General features: G+C 41.1%; 1 protein-coding gene across 3 annotated transcripts in view; it reads right to left on the minus strand.

Annotated features, from left to right (window-relative positions):
* Window positions 1-22,417, minus strand: part of LRRC7 (leucine rich repeat containing 7) — a 290,296-nt gene that overhangs the window by 91,513 nt on the left and 176,366 nt on the right. For all 3 annotated transcript variants that reach the window (XM_019528410.1, XM_019528409.1, XM_019528408.1), the window contains exons 11-13: window positions 21,711-21,826; window positions 3,525-3,594; window positions 225-324 (exon numbers count right to left, since the gene is read on the minus strand). In XM_019528410.1, coding sequence (XP_019383955.1) covers window positions 225-324; window positions 3,525-3,594; window positions 21,711-21,826 — 286 coding nt within the window. The remainder of the gene's footprint in view (window positions 1-224; window positions 325-3,524; window positions 3,595-21,710; window positions 21,827-22,417) is intronic.

Below are 22,417 nucleotides of genomic sequence, written 5' to 3' on the forward strand. Positions count from 1 at the left end.
CAAATAACAAAATTTGGCTCCTTCTTCTGACTTCAAAAAAAGAAGACAAATCTTGCCCCAGAATAGGCTGCTTTACATGTACTGTTTGTTATATTCCCAGCCACCAAATCATGCTTGAATATCTTTATTCCACACCTCCCCACTTCTGTGATATAAATAATCATAATAATACATGCTGCAGCCTTTGTAGAAGAAACTGCTGAGTTTTGTTTTTTTGTTTTTACCTTCATCACCACGGGGTTGCTGGGGAAACATATAGTTAGTCAGTACTCTTTGCTTTGTTTCTGGATGAGCCTCGGTTTGTAAAGGGATAAGGGCCTTAGACTATAAATAAAGGACAAATGAAAATGTTCATCAGAATTTCAGTCATCTGTATTCAACAAAAATGTTTTTTATGATCTGATAAAACAGAAAATATAAAATGTAATTAGTTCTTCTAGTCTAATGACTAGTTTCTGCACCTGAAAATTGAAAAATGCATTATTTTAATTTGGAATTTTCCCCTTGGGTTTCTCATTCTTAATTATACATATATAAAATCATACATGTAGAAATTTTTCAAGTGCAAGTACTAGAGTCAGAAAAATGACAGCGATTAAGTAAAATAAGAAGCTGGGAAGGCTAGGAAAAAGCACAGGGTAAGCATCTAGCACCTGATTTTAAGCTGATTTGCCTGGAGTAAATGAGGAGTAACTTTACTGTGGTCAGTACAGTTACGGTAGAATAATATTGGTACAAGTGAGTGGAATATTTGTCATTTGGCTTTGTGAATATTCAGATAAAGTAGTATGTTTTACTGTAGCATGTAGGAGCCAATGTCGTAGACAAAGTACAACATTCAAATTGTCTCTTGTAGAAAGCCCAAGTTATTAAGAACAACCTCCTCCCTCATCTTAAAGAGAAAATAAATGTTCGGTATGTTTGCGTCAAGCTGAGCTGTTAAATAACCACTCAGTAGTTCACTCCAATGTTTCCTTTAGTTTGGGAGTTATATTTTTATGGCTATACAATACAGATCAGTTTTTGATAAGCAGAAACAGAAATGAGAGAAAGAGAAAAGTTTTTAATTGACTTCATCAAAATCTCCTCAGAATTTTTGTAGAGATATGTATATAAGTTGTTAAAAATACTAAAACATTATCTTAGCTATATAAGTAAAAGTAGCAGTTAAGAATGACTGCATTGCATGAAATCTATACAGTTGCTTATTAATGAAGTTTTAGCATTTTTAGTGTTGCTTTATCACTGAATCCGCTATAGTTGTTTTGTATGTACATTCGTATCCCCAGGTAATTGGAAGTTAAATTAGGGCAGTTTACATCTAAATGAAACAGTTACACCAGATTAACTTAACTTACTGAAGGATAAAAGTGGACAGATGAAATGGCTAAATCAGCTGATACAAGTTAATGAGCAGCATATCTCATGCTCTTGTGTGCCCCTCTTTCACCCCGTTCATCTGTGCACACCCTTGGTCTTACAGTAAGTGTCTTACTGATTACTCATTTAATCATAAGTCAACAAGATATTCACTCAGCATCTGACATTCAGAGAAGTACCTGATACTGCACTGAACCCTCTAAATTCAAGAGACATCTGTACAAAGATAGATATCCTTCCCAAGAGACAACTGTAGGATCATAATCTCAGTGTCTTTTTCACATTGATTACAGAATGTATTCATTTGCAATAAAATGCTGAAGTTTGGTTCATGCACAACTGCAGTGATCAGACTTGAATTCAAAAGGCAACAAGATCTACAGTAAGTTTACAGTTCTAGGGGGGAAAAAAACCTATTTCATTATTAAAATAATTGCAAACTTATGGTGAACTTTTTGTGAAAATTAACTTATTCTCCTTCTCCAGTAACTGTTAAAATGGCTGGAACTGCCAACTTATTTGTCTGCCAGTACCCATGGACAGACTGGTAGTAGCTAGTTAAGCTGTAACATTTCTCAATACTAATTCTGCAAATTTAATTTTTTTAAAAGCCCTAGACCACAGATAGTATTGTCATAATGATGCCTGATAACATTGGGCAAAATCTTGCTGACTTCAATGTTTAGAAACACAGTCACTAACCATCAAAACTACAAGATTTGGCACTTCAAGGTGACTCATAAATTCCATATGGAATTATGACATAAATTATCTCTCATGTCCATCACCTTTCTCATGCTGCAGGTTGGTGGGGAAAGCTGGGGATCAGACAGCTCCATGGCACATATTCAAATTTAAATGCAAAGCAAACTAGCCACAAAGTTGTTCTACATTAAATGGCCATCTTTGTAGCTGGTGTGCTATTTTTTATTGCATGATAAATTGATTGAGTGTGTGACATGTTACAATTTATTGTGCATAATGTAGCATCTTCCAGGGGCTGAAGCTCTCGCAGGATCTTGGAATAAAGCAAGTTATATGCGGGTTGACTATAGCAAAAAGCAGTATTTGGGGGGGAAAAAAGGAATTTTCCTCAAGGACCAATTCTCAGCTAAGTATATTTACATAGCTGCTCTGATTTCAATATGTGAGCAATAAGCTATGCTCATTTATTTCAAACTGATAATACCAAACATAATATTTATATTATATTATTAATTCTATTTTGAATATATTTTACTGAAGAAAAATAAAGGAAGACTTGTCATGAACACATCATTTTGTTCCCTTCCACCTAATCTATCCACACACACACACACATACACACACACACACACACACTTTTTTAGACCAAGAAAAGATACATTTGAAAATTTTATATCAAAATTTTAAACCGATTTCAGAACTTAGAAGTTGAAAGGCAAAAGGACATGGGTTACTACTGGTCATTTTAAATGGTATTTGATGCCTAGTTCCCATTGATTTCAATAGGAGTTGGGTGTTTAAATACCTTTAGTAATCTAATAGCAAGTACCTAAATCACTCTTAACTATGGGACTTAAGAATGTTGACGATTTTGAACCTACCTTTATTTACCATCTTTATTTTCTATGAGCAAAGAATTTAAATGTTACTTTTGATCAAGTAAAAGATATAAAGATAGCAAAAAACCAAAAGAGTATCAAATGTATAACAGTTAAAAGAAAGCCTTCCTTTTCATGGAAGTAAAAAAGGGATAAATAGAGAAACTGAGGGGATGGGGAGCAAAACACTAAGAGTTGTGTCATAGAGAGATTAAGGCATAAAGAGGACAGAGACTGTGTCCAGTATAAAATCCCTGGGCCCTGTTTCCTGCCACAGGCCATAAATGTGTCATTTCAGAGAGAGCCCTGTGAATACTGCTAGCTTTAATTTATCAGTTTTTTTCAGGACATTGAAACTTAGCAGATAAAAGGAACACATCCTTCCAAGGTGAGTTTTTCCAGTAAAGTGGCTAACAAAGTGTACATTGAATCTAATGAGTCTAAATACTTCATAAGCACAGCTGAAATAATCTGTTAAAATATAGATTTTATCTGTGATCATTAATAAGACATCCTATACCTTGCTGTTAAAGATGAGATAAAAATGAAAAGTTATATTACCTGGTTGTCAGACAGCCACAAAGCTGCAAGTTCTTTAAGCTTAGTAAAAGTGAACGGTAAGTTCTTCAGTCTGTAAACAATAATATTAAAAACAATATGAATATTTCATGTATGCAACAGCTTATTTTAAGGGACACTGTGAAAAATTTTATACAATATATGTTAGCTTGATCACACTGAATTTGGCATTTTTCATTTTTATTTTCTTTTTGGTTTTATTAAGGGCATTAATTCATTCCTGCATTTAAAAGCTAGGGCCACAGCATCAGTCCAAACAACCTGACAACATCTTTTTGAGGTATTAAAGGAATATTGTCTTTACCTTACTTTCATCCAAGAATCTGTAGCTTTATGATTTTTTTTCACTGTCTAGCAAAAAGTTCTGTTTGAACTTGCCCAACCTCAGTCAATACTGGCAAAATTAAGGAATCAAAATAATGGCACATAACATAAAAAGCCAGTAGGTGAAAGCTTGGCCTTACAAAGTTAAAAGCAAATGAGGCAAGGGTTTCACTCAGTTTTTCTTGAACAGTACTTGTACTAAATTATCATTTACTGTTTTAAGTCTCTATCAGAAATTATGCTGAACTATATTATCAAGATTCTTTCTATACAGAGAAGTTTCAATGCTATCATTATACTTTTCCTAGAAGACAAAATGAAATACAACAGCAAAACAAAAGTTCTAAAATGAAAAACTTCATCGTATTTATGAAGGCATGGTTTCCCACAAGTGAACTGAGCTTTTCACTTCAGATAAATTGTCTTGGTCTTTTAAGAGTAAGCTAGGAAAGGGGAAAAATGTAAATGAACTCTCTCAAAGAAGTATGTAAATTCTCTCTCAAAGAATATTGCCTCAGATTCCCAACTCCCAGCCCACCCCTACTCTATTCAAAAGAGGCATTTTCATAATCTACTTTCTGATGCAGTTTATCAGGGAACCTGGTCCGCTGTTAGAAAATTACCCTGTTTGGGCACCAGCCAAGTAGGAAAAAATTCAGCCTACAGGTCACTGGAGTGCTAAGAGGAAGAGAAAAATCCCACAACCTCAACAATCCAGGTCAATCTAGCAGTTAGAAGTTAAATAGCAATTTAACACATGACATTCTCAGCCAGGTCCAGAAACCTGCTCCTGCTCAGTGCAGAATGGTATCTGTTGGCAAAGGAAAGGGATTCTTAGCCACCCTGTTGGGCGCACAGGAGCCAATAGGCTCAATAATATATCGTTGATCTATCTTTCTGTCAACCAGGTAATACAATATCCCCTCGCCCAAATCCACAAGAAGGCTGAGGTTGACATCCTATTTTTCCCGGTCATCTAAGTAGCAATTTCTTGGCAGTTTACAGGGAATTTTTAGCACTCACATGTCCAGGGTCATTTAAGTTTTAACTTAATTTTTAACTAATAACTCTAAAGGCTTAACTCCGTAGATGCACATACTGAGCATGTTCTGCAGCAGTCGTAGCCCAGGTGTGCACCCCTTGTGGACACAGAGTATCTGATAATGGAGTCATCCAAAATCCACAACTACCAGACTTTGTTTCAGGAGTGAAAAAGGGCTGTGCATATATCCACCTGTCCATTTTTTGCCTCCATACTTCAGATACTAAGACACCCACCTGGCAAGCTGAAGATGCTAAGTTTTTGCACCCCTCACTCAAAGAGTGAACCAGGGTCACTCTCACTTCTTAGTACAGCAGTCTAGCCACTACACCACAGTTCAGCCATTATTTTCTGCCTTTTCCACTATTCCTTTAGAAGATGAGCCACAAACATAGATATTGGGGAAAAAAAATGGATGTGGGCAATGCAGGGGAGAAGCTTAGAGACAAGGACTAAGGCTAGAAGCAAGGGCCTCCCCCCTTCCAGGCAAGTAGCCACCTCACTGAGCCACACACTTTCAGGCTTGTGCCCTTCCTCTTGATCCACATGCCTACTCTCTCGTGGCTGCCAGGGCACCAGCTGCAAAAGGAGCACCAGACACAGGACTGGATAACAGCTGGCCTGTGGTATGGTAGCTACAGTGCTGCTCTGGAAAGCAAGAGAGACCCAAGTTCTAACCCCTCTGCGGAAGGTGGACCCAGGCTCTGCAGCCACAGCTATTTGGGGGAGAAGATGAGAGGTCTTGCCTACCCACCTATGGAGACGTCTCTGGGCACAGAGCTATGTGTCCAGGAATGGAACCTTTCTGGATACAAAAATGCCTCTAGATCACTAAGAAGGAAGAGAGCACCACATGCAGACACTCAGGAAGGGAACACGATGTCACTAAGTGCCTGCAAGAGAAGCGTGTGTTTGTGAAAAATAATTCCTAGAGGAGCAAAGGGCCTTCTTCCTTATGGCCCAGACAAAGCCTTGCCATTTCTGAGGGGAAAATCTTATTTTTAACTTTTTCTGTATTTTTGACTTTAAAAATGTCAGGTATGTCACATAGCAATTTCCCTTTTTAACTGAGCTCTTAACAAAGGACGCTTTCTTCAGAATGTTGTTTTAATTACAGATGTACCAACAAAGACAAACAAAGACGTTCTTACATAGTTTAAAGGGCATAATCATATTTTCTTTTCTTTGAAGGTTACTGATGAGTGGAAATGTTTCTAAATATATCATGTACTCCTAACAAATAAAAACATATATTTAATTGTCTGGGAGATAAGTCACTTTGTACTATGCATTTCTAAACAAACCTTTTTAAAATTCATCTATTACAAAACGACTATGTTTTGAATGCTTTCTGTATGAACATTATCACCATATTCAAGGATACAAATGATATGTATCATTTCAGATGGAAAGTGTTGTATTTACATGGGATAATGCATTTTAAATAGCTATATTAAGAACCTACATTTCCTCATCTATAAAAGTTAAATGTCCATTGCTGAATATTCTAATATTATAAAAGACTAAATCGGTCCGTCTGTCTGTAACGCTTTAATCGCGCTCTGACTGGCTGACAGAAACAGCCAATCAGAGTGCTACAAGCGTGGGGTAGCACCACCACGATTCCGAAGCTGTGCCAAGGACCGGACAGAGGGTGGGGGAGCCGAGGCCACCCCGCTCCCTGCACAAGGCAAAACAGCGGCAGCATGGGGTGTTAGGTGGTGGCACTCCATCCCAACCCCCTCCCCCCCCGTCATTCTTGATGGGCAATTGGCTAGTGAATATATATATTGCCCTTGTGAGATCATAACCAATTTAATGGCTGTATGGATGAGAACATGTTATATATATATTAAGCCCTATAATTAGTACCCACATAAAACAAAAGGCTGCATGAACTAGCTTTAGTTTCCACTAGTGTATTATCTGTAGAATGGATCACAGATTTCTAACTTAATTACTACTCGTCTCTTGAATAGTACAGCTTGTGACATTCTTCATAAATTAACCTGACAAACATAAGAGCTAACTAAAGTGAACATAAGATTCTCTTACAGAGAAACTTTCAGATTCCGTTACTTAGAGCTGGGTATCTATATAAAGAATGAGTTATTTACTAGGAAGAAAAAGTGATGTGGTAGAAAATGCCTGAGATACAGAAACTAGCATTGAATCAACTAACACAAGTGATAATAAAAACTGGTGACCTCCAATGGCACACAATATTTACAGCCAGCTTTCTGGTACTGGTGGAGTGGACACCAGGGAGAACCAAATGTATATTTTTGGATGGGCCAAACCCAGGACAACAGGAAAAACAACCCCATTTTTTGTCTCTGCTTCCATGATGACGGAAGGGATCAAAAAGGATCAGATATGAAGTGCTGCTGAATCACTAGTTTGTAACTGAAGTGTATCAGCCCTTAGCTCTTAGAATTGTTTCCTTTAATGGCAGAGACTGATGACACCCAAGTCTGAATGTCAGAAGAAACTTCTACATTTTTTCTGAGAGAGAATTCTTCCCACTGTCATATGCACGCTATGCTTCTGGAGTAAGCGATAATGTCAGCTCTGGTGTCAACATTACCAGCTGTATCTGTGCCAAGTGAAACACAGGCAATTTTGAAGAAAATAGTGCCTGGCATGAGACCAGTGTGGGGAAAAGTGACAACTATGATGGAGCGGTCTCCAAAGCCAGAATGAACACAGGTGTTATCTTACCGTTAGTGTCCAAATACAGTTAGAATCATAGGCCGTGTGTAGACAAAACAAGATGTGTGTGTGCATGACACTTTAAAGCAAGCTACATGCTTTTGCACTGCTTTAATGGTGTTGGTGTTTGCACGCCTCAGTGGTACACTGTGCATTAATTCCAGCCGCTGCAGCAAATTTGGTGGTGTAATGCACCTCAAATGATTTGAGGTGCAGCAAACTAAAACTCCTTTGAGGAGTTTTAGTTTGCTGCCCCTACAGCTGTGGAGCAAAGCACCGGACTCCATGGAGCTCCACAGTGGTATTTTTTAAAACCCACTGCTTCAATTTAGGGCCCTTGTTTCATCTACACATGCCCACAGAAAATGATGATTGGAAGGGACCTCAGGAGGTCATCTAGTCCAACCCCCCGCTCAAAACAGGACCATCCCCAACTAGATCATTCCAGCCAAACTAGATCATTCCAGTCATTAGTTTGTAGAGCCAGGCCTTAAAAACCGCCAAGAATGCAGATTCCACCCGCTGATGCCACTAAGCAAGATTTTCACTGACTACACCTACTACAATGAAGTTGAAACTCCTGAGTCAATGAAGGACCTTTTTTTTCAATTTGAGACTGATTCTAAGAAAGCCCAGAAAAAGTTTTAGTTAATATATAATTTAGTTCTTCTCCTGAGCCCCCAGTGTACATTCTAGCCAACTTCAAACTCCCCCTTGACTATCTTCAATTCAGTCTTAATGACCGACGCATAACATGATTGATCCTTAATCAATATGAGGGCCTGTACTCCCATGTATTGAGAAACCAAAAGACAGGTGTATGTTATGAAAAGCAACTACCAAGAGACTAAGAATGTGCCCTATTTATAAACACTTTTAGTGCCTCAGTCTGTATATTACACAGAAGTAGGGTTTTTTTATAATCATTCACAGAGCAGGTAGACCTAAGGGAGTCTAATATAGTGTAAAGGTTACAAATCCATTGACATCAATGAGGATGCACCTGTCTAAGTGAAAGTATCATTTGAATCGGACAGAATTTTTATTTAGTTTTTTTTAATCATCTGATATGAGTAAACAATTGGTGTATTTTAAGTGCTGATAACAGCTTCTGTTCCTTCTGTTCTTAAAAAAATTACGTTCAGAGATTCGTTTCCCTTCTATTATAGGTCAATGCCAGATACACAAATAGTTAATTTTACTTAAATTAGGTCTGAGCAAAATGCAAATTGCATAGTAATTTGTATAGAATGCATGTATTTGTAGCAGCTGGCAAAAAGGGAGGCGGGGCATGATCCTGCTTCCAATTAAGTCAAGTCGCCATTGGCTGTGTACACATGGTCAAATGATCTGGAGAATTCTTCCAGGATTGTTTTTCTGGTAGGAAAAAAAAACTTATCTGGAGATGCCTGAATAGACACATGAAAGCTGAGCCCTTGAAGAGCAGAGAGCTTGCAGTGCTGATGCTGCACAGCCAGAGGGCCCCAGTGCAACCATCTATGCCTACTCTAAAGGCTTCCTCAGTTTGCCTGAAGACAGATGGCAGCAGTGCACAGGGCAGCCCTGATTGGTTGATCCAGACTGCTCAGGGTCATCTTGTGTCTCCCTGTAGCACAATGTGGAGATTGTTAAGGTTGTGTTCTGCTTCTTGCTCAGCTGGAGCAGTAGAGTTCAGCAAGTGATACAGTGTCTGCTGGGAGGGGGGAGGGGGAGCAACGCATCCTAAGATGCTGGAGGACCATACTGTGGCTTCTCTCAGAAGAGAACATGTACAAACATTTGCTTTTCCAGGAGAAACTCTCCTGAGTCGGATTGAACCCTGATTGTTCCTGGGTTTCTTTCCTTCCAAAGCAGCCATTTTTGCTCTGGGAAAAAAAAATCCTGAATATCTAACCTGTATATTTGTGGTTTCACCTAGGAGATCGGTGGCGCTGCCAGAGAAATTTAACATCTGTACATGGCCACTGAACAAAGGAAGGAAGCAAACAGAATCAGGAGCTTTCTACCTGGAAGTTTAAATTGACTTTGAGGGGTTATATTTTTGTCTAAGAGATCTAAATATTTAAGTCAGTTTCAGATACATTATGCTGATTTCTGTCACTCTCTGAAGGAAAAATGGCACAAAAATAAAAATTACAATGAGCCACACATGCATCTCTAACTCCAGTGACTGGTATAAGCTAGGGCTAGAAGTTACACATAAACCAGTTTAACTAATCAGAAACTGGTTTAAATCTATAAGGCTAGGGACAGACATACAAAAAGCCTTAGCACGAATTCATTCTATCTTTGAAGGTTAGTCTAGCCTGGCTAGGTTAAATCACTTTGTAACTGCACAGACACTCCAGACATGCAGGCACATTCCTGCAGTAGCTCAGGCTAGAAGATGGGGGGCACTAGAGCAACCCTCCCTTCCCTTCACAAGGCTGATCTGAGGAGGGCGTGGCCAGGTCCCAGGAGGATTAGGGAGGGATTCCCCTCTCCTTGATAACAGAGCATTTATCATCTCTGTTATCAACATTTATCACCCCATCAGAAAACAAACACCCTCTCTCATTAGTTCAAGCTCTTCTTAAACAAAGAAGGAATGGAGGGACATTACCAGCTGAGCTGTTATTAGGTCCAAAAGGCCCTAGGCCAACACTGCTGTCTGTCACAGCACGGACCATAGCCAGCATGTGATCAGCTACCTAATGCTGAGGTGTCTGTGTAAACCAGAGGGGATGGGGGATCCTTGCTTAGTAGGGAGTGGTGAGGGGCAGGGCAGAGCAGGAGGAAAGCCAGGCAGACGCTTTTGTGCCTGCAAGTCTCTGCCAGAGCTGCATCCAGGGAGCAGAGGGGAGGGGCCAGCCCTGCTGTGGAGCAGAGAGCCCCTCTCAGCCCAGAGAGCATGCCGGGATGCTGGGGAGTCTGATTTAACTTAAACCAGAAAGGGGTCTGGGAAAGACATTACATAAACTGGTTTGACCCAAATCAGTTAACTCTGATACTACATTGAACCAGGTTTATCTCAAACCATTTTCAGTCATTTTCAAACTGGTTTATGTGCACTGATTATCTGTTCTGTTATGGGTTTAAACCAGTTTATGTGTAATGTCTGTCTCTAGCCTAACAGAACAAGCTTTGCCGGGGGATGGGGTCACAGGGGGAAATGATGACGCTTCCCAGCCACGACAGGTGATGAGCACAAGAAGTACCCAGGTAAGTGGCAGGGGTCCAGATAGTCCTGGGTTCAGGGGAGCAGTGCATACACCAACAGGAGGCCTCTACACTAATGCACATAGTATGGGGAACAAGCAGGAGGAACTTGCCCTCCTCCTAGCCAACACAAACCCAGACATAGTGGGGCTCACTGAAACGTGGTGGGATTCAACCCATGACTGGGCAGTAAACATCAAGGGCTACAGACTATACAGGCAGGACAGAATGGGGAGAAAAGCTGGGGGTGTGGCTCTCTATGTCAAAAAGCAACACACATCCTCAACAAACAGCACGGGGTCAGATGAGGGGCAGACTGAAGTGCTCTGGGTTAGAATACAAGGGAGTCAGGGGGAAAGGGACTTAATGGTGGGTGTCCACTACAGACCACCCAACCAGGGGGAACAGCTGGACTGGGAATTCTCAGGTCAGCTGGCAGAGGTAGTTAAGTCAAGGGAAGCAGTCATCATGGGTGACCTAAACTACCCAGACATCTGCTGGAAGGAGCAGTCAGATAGGTCTGACTGCTCACGTAGGTTCCTAGCCAAGATACAAGACCTCCACCTAATCCAGGAGGTGCACAGTCCCACCAGGGGGAATGCCTTGCTGAACCTGCCCACAGGTGGTGACCTGGTGAGGGGGCTGCGGGTTCTCGACCACCTGGGCGATAGCGATCATTGCCTACTGGAATTCACCATCCAGCACAGGGTGTCAAAGGCCTGCAGCAAGGCAGCAGCCTTGGACTTCAGGAGGGCTGATTTCAATGAATTAAGGAGATTAGTCAGGGAGGCACTGAGGTCCCGGAGGGGAGGGGAGTTGGGAGTCCAAGATGAGTGGTCGTTCCTTAAGGAGACGATTCTCCGAGCCCAAAGGGCAACAATCCCAATATGAGCTAAAGGGGGCAAGAGTGCTCAAAAGCCCCCATGGCTCACCAAAGGCATTCAGGAATGTCTGAAAGCTAAAAAGGAGGCATACACCCAATGGATGGGAGGGGCCATCACCAAGGAGAATTATACCTCCATTGCTTGAGACTGTAGGGGGCCTCTTAGGAAGGCTAAGGCAGACACAGAGCTGGGACTAACGACCCAGATCAAAGACAACAAGAAGTTCTTTTTTAAATACATAGGGAGTAAAAAGAAGGCACTGGGTAACGTGGGGCTCCTGCAGGACACGCTTGCCAATCTAGTGGTTGCACCAGATGATAAAGCTGACCTCTTTAACAAATTCTTTGCCTCCATATTTCTGAGCAGGGACTGGGACATCACCCCCCACCGGAATCCCGGACGAACTCAGAAAAGGCACAGACAGGCCCAGGGTCAGAGAGGACCTGGTCAGGGAACTTCTGGTGGGACTGGACATCTTCAAATCAGCAGGTCCAGATAATCTTCACCCAAGGGTGCTGAGGGAATTGGCAGAGGACATTGTGGGACCCCTTGCACAGCTTTATGGACATTCGTGGTGCTCTGGCGAGGTGCCAGAGGACTGGAAAAGGGCCAAAGTGGTCCCCATTTTCAAAAAAGGGAGGAAGGAGGACCCAGGAAACTATACGACAATCAGTCTTACCTCGGTCCTGGGGAGCTCTTTGAGAAAATTATCCAGGAGCACATCTGCAAGGGACCAGCAGGGGAGATTATGCTTAGAGGCAATCAACATGGGTTCATTAGATACGGGTGCTGTCACACCAACCTGGTTGCCTTCTGCGACCAGGTTAGAAAAGCCCTGGATGCAGGTGTCATGGTGAACATAGCCTTTCTGGACTTTAGGAAGGCCTTCGACACTGTCTCTCACCCCATTCTCATCAAAAAATTAGGCGACTGTGACATTGATGCCTACACAGTCAGATAGGTTGCAAATTGGCTGGAGGGCCGCACCGAGATAGTGGTGGTGGACAGGTCATTTTCGACCCGGAGGGATGTGGACAGTGGGGTTCCTCAGGGCTCAGTCCTCAGACCCGCACTGTTCAACATCTTCATCAACAACTTTGACAAGGGGGTGAAAAGCACCTTGTTCAAGTTTGCAGATGACACTAAGATGTGGGGAGAAGTGGGCACATTAGAAGGGAGGGACAGGCTACAACTAGATCGGGACAGGTTACAGAGGTGGGTGGATGAGAATAGGATGGGTTTCAATACTGACAAGTGCAAGGTACTGCACCTGGGGAGGAAGAACCAGCAGCATACCTACAGGCTGGGGAACTCCCTTCTTGTCAGCAAAGAGGCAGAAAAGGACCTTGGAGTCATTATTGTTTCAAACATGGGCCGCCAATGTGAGGACGCAGTCAGTAGGGCCAACCAGACCTTGGCATGCATCCACAGATGCATCATAAGCAGGTCCAAGGAGGTGATCCTCCTCCTCTATGCAACACTGGTCAGGCCACAGTTGGAGTACTGTGTCCAGTTCTGGGCGCTTCACTTCAAGAGGGATGTGGACAGCATAGAGAGGGTCCAAAGGAGGGCCACTCGCATGATCAGGGGGCAGCAGGGCAGGCCCTATGAGGAGAGGCTACGGGACCTAAACCTGTTCAGCCTCAACAAGAGAAGGCTGAGGGGGGATCTGGTGGCCATCTATAAACTTACCAAGGGGGACCAGCAGAGAACAGGCGAGACCCTGTTCCCCCAAGCACTGTGAGGAGTAACTAGGAATAACAGCCATAAGTTGACTGAGAGTAGCTTTAGGCTGGACATCAGGAAGCACTACTTCACAGTCAGGGCAGCTAGGATCTGGAACCAACTTCCAAGGGAAGTGGTGCTTGCTCCTACCCTGGGGGTCTTCAAAAGGAGGCTAGATAATCACTTTGCCAGGGTCGTTTGACCCCAGCATTCTTTCCTGCCCATGGCAGGGGGTCGGACTTGATGATCTGCTCAGGTCCCTTCCAACCCTACTAACTATGAAACTGTAAGTTCAGTGCATATAAACCAGTTTCAAATGGCCAAAACTGGTTTACAATAAAACGGGTTAATGTAGTATCATACTTAATTGATTTGGGTCAAACTGGTTTATGCAATGTCTGTCCCAAACCCCTTCCTGGTTTAAGTTAAACTAGAGTCCCCAAGCATCACAGCATGCTTTTCACACCTGGGCTGGGCTGTGCTGTCTGTTCCAAATCACTTCTTTTGTGCACGTATTTTGTAAATTTAGGCATTGCAATTAGGATTTAAGACACAAGAAAGTGCAGAAGGGTGTGGGCTGATCACTGATTGATCACTGATATGCATCAGAAGCCAGAACCTAGGGTGTGTACGTCAGCATAATCCATTGACTTTCACTGAAGCGATGCTGATTTTCAACACTGATTCGTCTCCCCTACTGGCCTCTTTCACTCAGCAGAACAGAAGACAAAAAAGTTGTACTGGGCCTCTCAGCAAAGTCTTAAATCAACCTTACTTTCATTTACCAATGCTTCAGATAAGTATATACAGAAAGCATAACACTGGCAAAATGTATAAAATTTATGAATAGGATATTCAACAAAACTTTCTTTTTCCTCCCAAATACCTAAATTTCTCACTGGACAGTTTGGAAAATAACAAGTGTATCTGTTTTGCTTTTATGTGGACCCACTTAGTAAAACATTAAGTTAGCCAAGGTGGAAGTCAAATTGTTATATGGACAGCTCACGTAAATGATTGATTTAAAATAACGTACACATCAAAAGCAAACCACCAAAAAGCAAAATAGTTTATCCTTATTAGGGGCCCAATCCTCTGCCTAGCATGCACTATGACTGAGTTTTGTGCTGGATGAATTATGTGCAGTCAGGGGTAAGGGAGATGGAAATTTTCAGAACAGAAAAATTTCTGCAGGACAATATTACAGATTGCTGCAGGACAATATTACAGATGCTACATTCTGACAGTAAGGGGAGAGAAGATGGCTCAAAGAAATGTGCAGTCATAAATCCTACAGATGCTGCCACAGACAGCAAGACATAGAAAGTGACATGGATGTGATTTCCTGTGTGGGATCATCACATCTTTCACTCTTTGAATCATACCTGCTTTACAGCATTTAGGCCTACTGTGCTCCTCTACTACTTGCTTGAGCAACAGGATTTGAACTCACATAATTACAATTTTACAATTTTAGAAAAAAAACTAACTTTTTATAGAAGATAACACAAGTGATAACTGATACATTTTAAAATAGTGTATCAGTGCCAAGGGAGTGAATGACCGACTGATGATGCTCAAGCTCCCCCTGCTTGGCAAAAAGTATGTCATTATCATCAGTGTGTATGCCCCTACCATGACCAACTCCAACAAAGTCAAGAACCTATGATGACCTCCACTCCATGATTGCTGCTGTACCGAAGTCTGACTGTCTCATCCTCCTTGGAGACTTCAATGCCAGGCTTGGCTTTGACTGCCAAGCATGGGATGGCGTCATTGGGAAGCACAGGATCAGAAGCTGCAATAGCAATGGTCTTCTCCTGCTCAAACTATGTGCTGAACTCAAGTTCTTGGTTACTAACACTGTGTTCTGTCTCCCCAACTGGAAGAAGACATCGTGGATGCACCCTCGCTCCAAGCACTGGCATCTCATCGACTATGTCATCATCCGAAGGAGGAACAGATGCGATGTTCATTTAACCAAAGCAATGTGTGGTGCTGAATGCTGGACTGATCATTGACTCATCTCCTTACTAAAGATTATGATTCAAACCAGACAGAGTCCACAAGGACAAAGTGCACCTAAGCGCCTCAACTCTGCTGGGCTGATAAATGACAGCACCAGGCTGTCTTCTGTGAATCGTCTGAAAGATCAGCTTCATGCTACACCACTCTATTCTGGCTCCATAGAAGCCAACTGGAAGCTTTGTGAAGCTTACACTCTGCAGCTCTTGAGACCCTGGGACCAAGTGTCTGCAAACACCAAGACTGGTTCAATGAAAATGATGAAGAGATACAGCGGGTGCTGGAAGAGAAACAATATCTCCACAGAGCCTACCTTTATGATAAGTCCATGTCAGCACAACATGCCTACAGCTCGATACAGAAAACCATTCAACGCAAGTTGCAAGGGATGCAGGACACATGGTTGAAGAACAAAACAGACAAGATCCAGCATTATCCTGACCGAAACAATGTGAAGAAGTTCTTTGATGCCTAAAAGGCTGTCTATGGATCCTCCCCTCTGCTGTCCGCCAATGAGACCACACTGCTAACTGACAAGGCCCAGATCCTCCAGGGATGGGCAGAACACTTCAGCACTGTCCTCAGTCAGACCTCCTCTGTCAACATGAATGTCATTCGCAAGCTGCCTCAAATCTCTGTCAACACCTCACTTGACATTCCGCCCACAATTGTGGAAGTCCAAAAGGCCATACAACAAATGTCTAGTGGCAAAGCTCCTGGAGTCAATGTGATGCCAGCAGAGGTCTACAAATCAAATGGTCATGACCTCATGGAGAAACTAAGATCTTCTGCAGTATGCAGGTGCAGGAGGTAGTTCCTTAAGAATTCAAGGATGCCTCCATTGTCCACCTGTACAAGAGGAAGGGAAATTGCCAACTCTGTGACAACCACAGGGACATCTCCCTCCTCTCAGCTGCCAGTAAGATACTCATAAGAGTCCTCCTCAACCGGCTCACCAACTATCAAAACGACCTACTGCGTGAGAGCCAATGCAGCTCCAGAAAAGGACACGGAACCACTGATATGGTGTTTGCGGCTCGGCAGCTTCAAGAAAACTGCCAGGTACAGAACGTCGACCTTCTCCTCACATTCATTGATCTAACCAAAACCTTCGACATGGTGAACCACGAAGGCCTCTGGGAAATCATGAAGAAGTACGGATGCCCCAAAAAATTCATCAATATGGTTCAACAGTTCCACAATGGCATGTGTCCGTGCAAATGGCAAATGCTCTGATCCCTTTCTAGTTAAAAATGGCATCAAGCAAGGCTGTGTGCTCACACCTACCCTCTTCAGCATGGTATTTTCTACCATGCTGTCGGATGCCTTCCAAGATGATGACCTTGGTATGGGGATCAAGTACCATTCTGACAGAGACATCTTCAACCTGCACAGGCTCCATGAGAGCTCCTAAGTCCAGACAGCCACACTTCACAACTTCCTCTTCACTGACGACTGTGTGTGTTATACACAAGCTCACAGGCTTACATGCAACAGTCCATGGATCTATTCCCATCAGCCTACAACTTCAGACTCACTATTAGCATGAAGAAGACCGAAGTGATGTTTCAACCTGTGCCTAGCACAACACCCCAGGAACCACACATCTATCGATAGTTGACAAGTTTGTCTACCTAGGCAGCATGCTCTCCTGTGCTGTCCACATCGGTGACAAAGTCAATGAAGACTAAGCCTTTGGCAGACTCCGTAAGTCGGTCTGGGATCACAGAGGCATTGGAATGTCGACAAAACTGAAGGTATATAAAGCCATAATTCTCCTGACCCTCCTTTATGGCTGCAAAACCAGGATCATCTACCAGCATCATGTCAAGAAACTAAACCACTTCCACCTGTGCTGCCTGTGAAAGATACTAAAGATCAAGTGGCAGGACAAGATTCCGGACACTGAGCTGCTCAGAAGATCAACTCTCCCCAGTATTCACAATCTACTGAAACTGGCACAGCTAAGATGGGCTGGCTACCTTTCAAGAATGCCTGACACTCACCTGCTGAAGAATGTCTTCTAGGGCGAACTGTCAAATGGAGTACACTCTCATAGTGTACCAAAGAAGTGGTACGAAGACACCCTAAAGGTGTCCCTAAAGGGTTTTGGCATCATGCCAGAGCCATGGGAGCAAATCACTCACAACTGTCTGTTCTGAATAGAGTACTGGTCTTTGAACAGCAACACACAGCAGAAGCAATGAAGAAACACATGGCCAGGAAAGTGAAAACCTCACGTACTGAGTCCTCATTGCTTTCCTGCCCCTGCTGTAGCAGATTGTTCAAGGCAAAGATCGGGCTTATAAATCACCTATGTACCCACGTGACCTAGCCTCCATCCCCCGCCTTTCTCTTGCCTCTCTCTCTTCTCTTCTTTTTCCTTTCTTTTCTCCTTCCCTCTTTTCTCCCTCCCTGTTTCTTTCCCATTTTTCTCACTTCTCCCTCCCCGCCCCACTGGATGTGGTCATCTTCACCCGCAAAGGATGAATGAACCGTCAGTGCCACAAAGATAATCTGCATTCATTTTTATATCTATATATACAAAATCAAAATAGATATAAGTAGGCATAGTAAAACTATTTATCTGGCATACAATGTTAATCATGAAGCAATATTTTGATAGCATGCTATTGCCTTAATCCTTGACTGATTATTTAGTAAAATCGCTATTTACAGTAAATTGCAAATACCCATGTCAAAAAGGGAACAATATGTTCCCTTGTATAATGCTTAATTTCCACCCATAAAATGTTTTCTTGAATTCCAGAAAATAAAGGAAAACCAAAATTTCCCCTGTAGTTTCTTGGGAGAAAAAACAAAAACAAAATCAACAAAAAGGATTTCTAATTATACCCCTAAGTCTCAAACTGTCAATAACAGACAATACCATTTGTTAACATACGTTATAAATTAGGGGCTTATGCCAAATTGGGATAAAGACTTTGGATCAGTTCCTTTTCTTTAATCCTAGAATACATTCTGCTTGTAATTTGTGGAGTACTGCACTGTAACAGCTAAGTAATATCTAATTTGCCTATGTTTAAATGAGCACTGGTGAGGTTATGTTAGCTACAGTTAAGTACTACCCATTTTCAGCAGGGGAAATTTAGGCTGAAGATTAGGAGGAACATTCTGCCTATGAGGATGGTCAAGCATCGGAACAGACTACCTAGAAAAATTGTGGAATCTCCATCGTTGGAGGTTTTCAAAAACAGTCAAACAGGTATGTGGCTGGGATGGTTTAGTCAGGAATGATTCTGCCTTGAGCAGGGGGCTGGACTAGATGACCTTGTGAAATCCCTTCCAGCCATACATACTTACCTATGATCCTATGATCTTTTCTGCTATATGAGTCAGTTCATTCTGGTGATTCTAGGCATGTCTATAAATCTAGTCTGGAGTAATTTTCAGAATTCCCAGATGTGCTAACTGTAAAGTTATTCTAAAATCCAGAATGCTTTCAAAGCTCAGTAATAGGCATCTGATTCCCTGAAACCAGCAATACCTCTTTTGGCTTTAGTCACTTTATTGAAGTCTCATTTACTCACAGACTACCTTCTATGCCTCTTCCATGATGTGGAAGTATGACCTACAGACTCATTGCCTCTCTGCTAGGATTGTCATTAATGTTTCCACTTGTCTCTGTTATTGACTGTTCAGTGTGAAGTTAATCAGTCAATCCAACCACTTTTGATACTAGTGACTTGACCAGTTCTGTCGGATACCCTGGTTTAAACCAGGGTATCCCATTAATAATCCCTGAAGTAATTAATTCCATGCATTTAACAAACTAAAAATTTAGAATAAATTCTGACACTGCTTTTGTCCTCAAAGTTACAGAAAATATCATTAGGCATTCTAAAATATAAATGATATTAAATGATGATAAGGATAGGGAAAGTCTTTGTAGGTGCTGAAGGAAATGTTCATGTTGGCAGTTTATTTTAAAATCATGGACATATATTTTCCTTTCCTGACGAGTCATTTTTCTTATGTTCAGCAGAACCACTCACTGAATATTGCATGCTCAGTACTAAAGCACATTGTTATGTTCTCAATAAAAAAACAACACAAACTCTACAGAAGGTTTTCAAAAGTCTGCTTGTACCTCTTTCCCAAGAAGACTAACCTTGAAGACCTGGAAAAATCTATACTGAATATCAGCTAAAGCAGTGTGTGCGCGCTGAGCTCCTAATACATACTGGGAACACTTTCTGAATTTATAAACATCTCTACTTAATTTTGGTGACATTCAAAATAAACACCTGTGTAATGACTGACACACCTAAAACACAACATGAAAATTACTGGGCATTTAGTTGTGTGGTGTTGACAAAAGAAGGGTGTCAGCAGTCAAGCTCACAGAAAAGAGATGACTGATGTTTGTGACACTTCTGTCCACAGACGTCAGTATAACTCTAAACAGACTGACAACAATAACAGATGCATAGAGGAAAAGCTGAAGAAGATAATCATTGACATTTTTCTTTATCGTCAACAAAATATTGTTTACTGGCACACTCCTGGTTATGGATATAAATCACTGTTACTGTCTTGCTCCTGTCCATAAATGGAAAACACTTGTATAACTGGAAAATACTTGACAGAAAAAGAAAATATGCAATAAGAAACAATCTTGACTAAGAATGCTTTAATTTTCTAATGGGCTTTTCCCATCTTTGATTTCTATGCGCTAGATGAAGTAGCAGCTGAGATCTGCAGGTCTCCATGCTGGCACCAAAGAAATTATCATAGCTTTAGATGTACACGCATATAATAATGTACCATATATAATGAAAACAATTGTGCTGTTAATAAGAATTAGTATCAGAAATACTACACAAATTAATTCCTCATCAGGTCTGTTTAGGGTAAGTTGTAGAAAAAGGATGTTGGTTTTTAGGTCTTCTGCAAGAAAAATCTGAAACTAAGCACGTGCCATTTGTTCTCAAGATAATGGAATGATGCCAAAAGCAACTTTTACACATGATTAATATTTTGTGTAATTTATGGTTACTGATGGGGAAAACCTTGACAACTGAATTTCAGTTAAAAGCATCCAAACAGGAAGATGTTTATTTGACATTTATCCTAACACTTCAGACTAGAAATATGTAGAACCAGGATTTTTCAATAATTTCAGCTTTATCCCAGGCTGGAGGTAAAACATTCTTCATGGATTTGTGGTAATTCTACTTTTAGTCACAGCTGATATCCACAGTAATCAAAGTGTGAAAATTATTTTTTTAAAAGAACACACAAATAGTACAAAAGTCTTTTAGATCCTGAAAAAAAATGTAAGGTTTGGCTAAGCTTCTGTTTCATCTGAAGTGCTTCTGCCATCTTTCCATCAGCTTGATTCTGCTTTTACACCAGTTTAACACTGGTGTAACTCACTTGACTTCAGGGAAATGACTTGTGATATAGGCGGATGTCAAGCCAAAATCAGACTCCATGACATCTAACTAAAATACAGAAATGCTCCAATGGAAGCAAGTAGATACTTGTTAAATGTACTAAAGGATATTTTTCTGTAATTTCATTATTTCTTTAATTGGAAAACTAATTTCAGTTAACGGCCCCTTATGCTTTGGAAGTGTGAAGCCTTCCAAAAATACTGAGTATTTTCAGGAAAGGATTATCAGTGACAATATTCTTTCATGTACCATTTACCACACTATTTAATAAAGCTCTAAAGTTAATGTCTTTTGGGGCATGTGAATTTTATAGATAAAACTTTTTCCTAACGTGTGCGTGGGACGGAGAAGGGGCAAATCATTCTAAACTTAAATCTTGTTCTTATGAAAGCAGCTCAGTTTATTTCAATAGGAACAGTTGTATGAATAAGGGGAAAAGGATTGGACTTTTCAGTGAAAACATGATTCCGCTGAAGTCATCGGGACTTTTGTTCAATGGAATCAGGATTTCACCCTTGGTCTCCCATACATCAGGATGTGATCATCTTAATGAAAGGAATAACATAGTATCATAAAGCTTACATAAGGTTCTTAAAGTAATTTTATCATGCACACGAGTGGGCAGTTTCACATCATACCAGTGGATAAGGATTTTACCATCCAAGATGAGGACTAAATATTGAGTACGCTAAAATTTTTCTACAGACTTCAATGGAACCAAAACTTGCCCCTGTACATGAAAGAAAAATACTTCCATATCTATAAGCCATGAATAGCTTAAAATCTTCATTTAGCAAACAGCTTCTAGGGCAGAATAATTTAATTACACAAAATGTACCTGTTATCACTTAAATTTAACACTCTCAGTTTCTGCATCTGACCAATCTCATCAGGAAGGAATTCGAGCTTGTTAGAGCGCAGAGACATAACAGTTACATTTTTACAGCTTCCAATCTATAAACATGAAAAACAAGAAGTTAGAATACTCAAATGGCAAATGGTCCTCATCAATTATTCTTCTTTAAAGGTTACATGGCCTAACTACATCTTTAAAATAAATTAAGATAATTACCACTTACAGTGCATCTCTCTAAGAAAAAAGTTTGGGCCCAACTGACTTCAATCAGAGCAGGATCAGATGCGTTACCCTTTAACAACTCCATAAACAACTTTTTGTGTTATAATTAAACCTGTTTGCTGTCAGTACTTTGCTGCTACATTAAGGTGAATGGATACACATCACGTTTTTTCATACAGCTTGACTGATATACTTTCTATTATTATAATATGCATACATTAATTAAATACTCATTTCCAATTCTAGTCTCCCTGTTTTACATTCTCCTTGATTGTCAAAGTCAAAAGCATAAGCCCTCAATTTACAATGTAAAATGACAAACACAATTTAATGGAGAGGTATCCTGTGTATTTTCTGTTAAGAAAGGAGCTATGATAATGAGAGGTGACAAGACAGACCGGGTCCCCACTGACTATAATGGGGTTGTGTATCACAGAATTTGGCCTAAAAACTACTTCTACAACTAA

This window comes from Gavialis gangeticus, unplaced genomic scaffold, assembly GCF_001723915.1.
Source record: "Gavialis gangeticus isolate Ggan-Ray unplaced genomic scaffold, GavGan_comp1, whole genome shotgun sequence".
NCBI classification, from domain to species: Eukaryota; Metazoa; Chordata; order Crocodylia; family Gavialidae; genus Gavialis; species Gavialis gangeticus.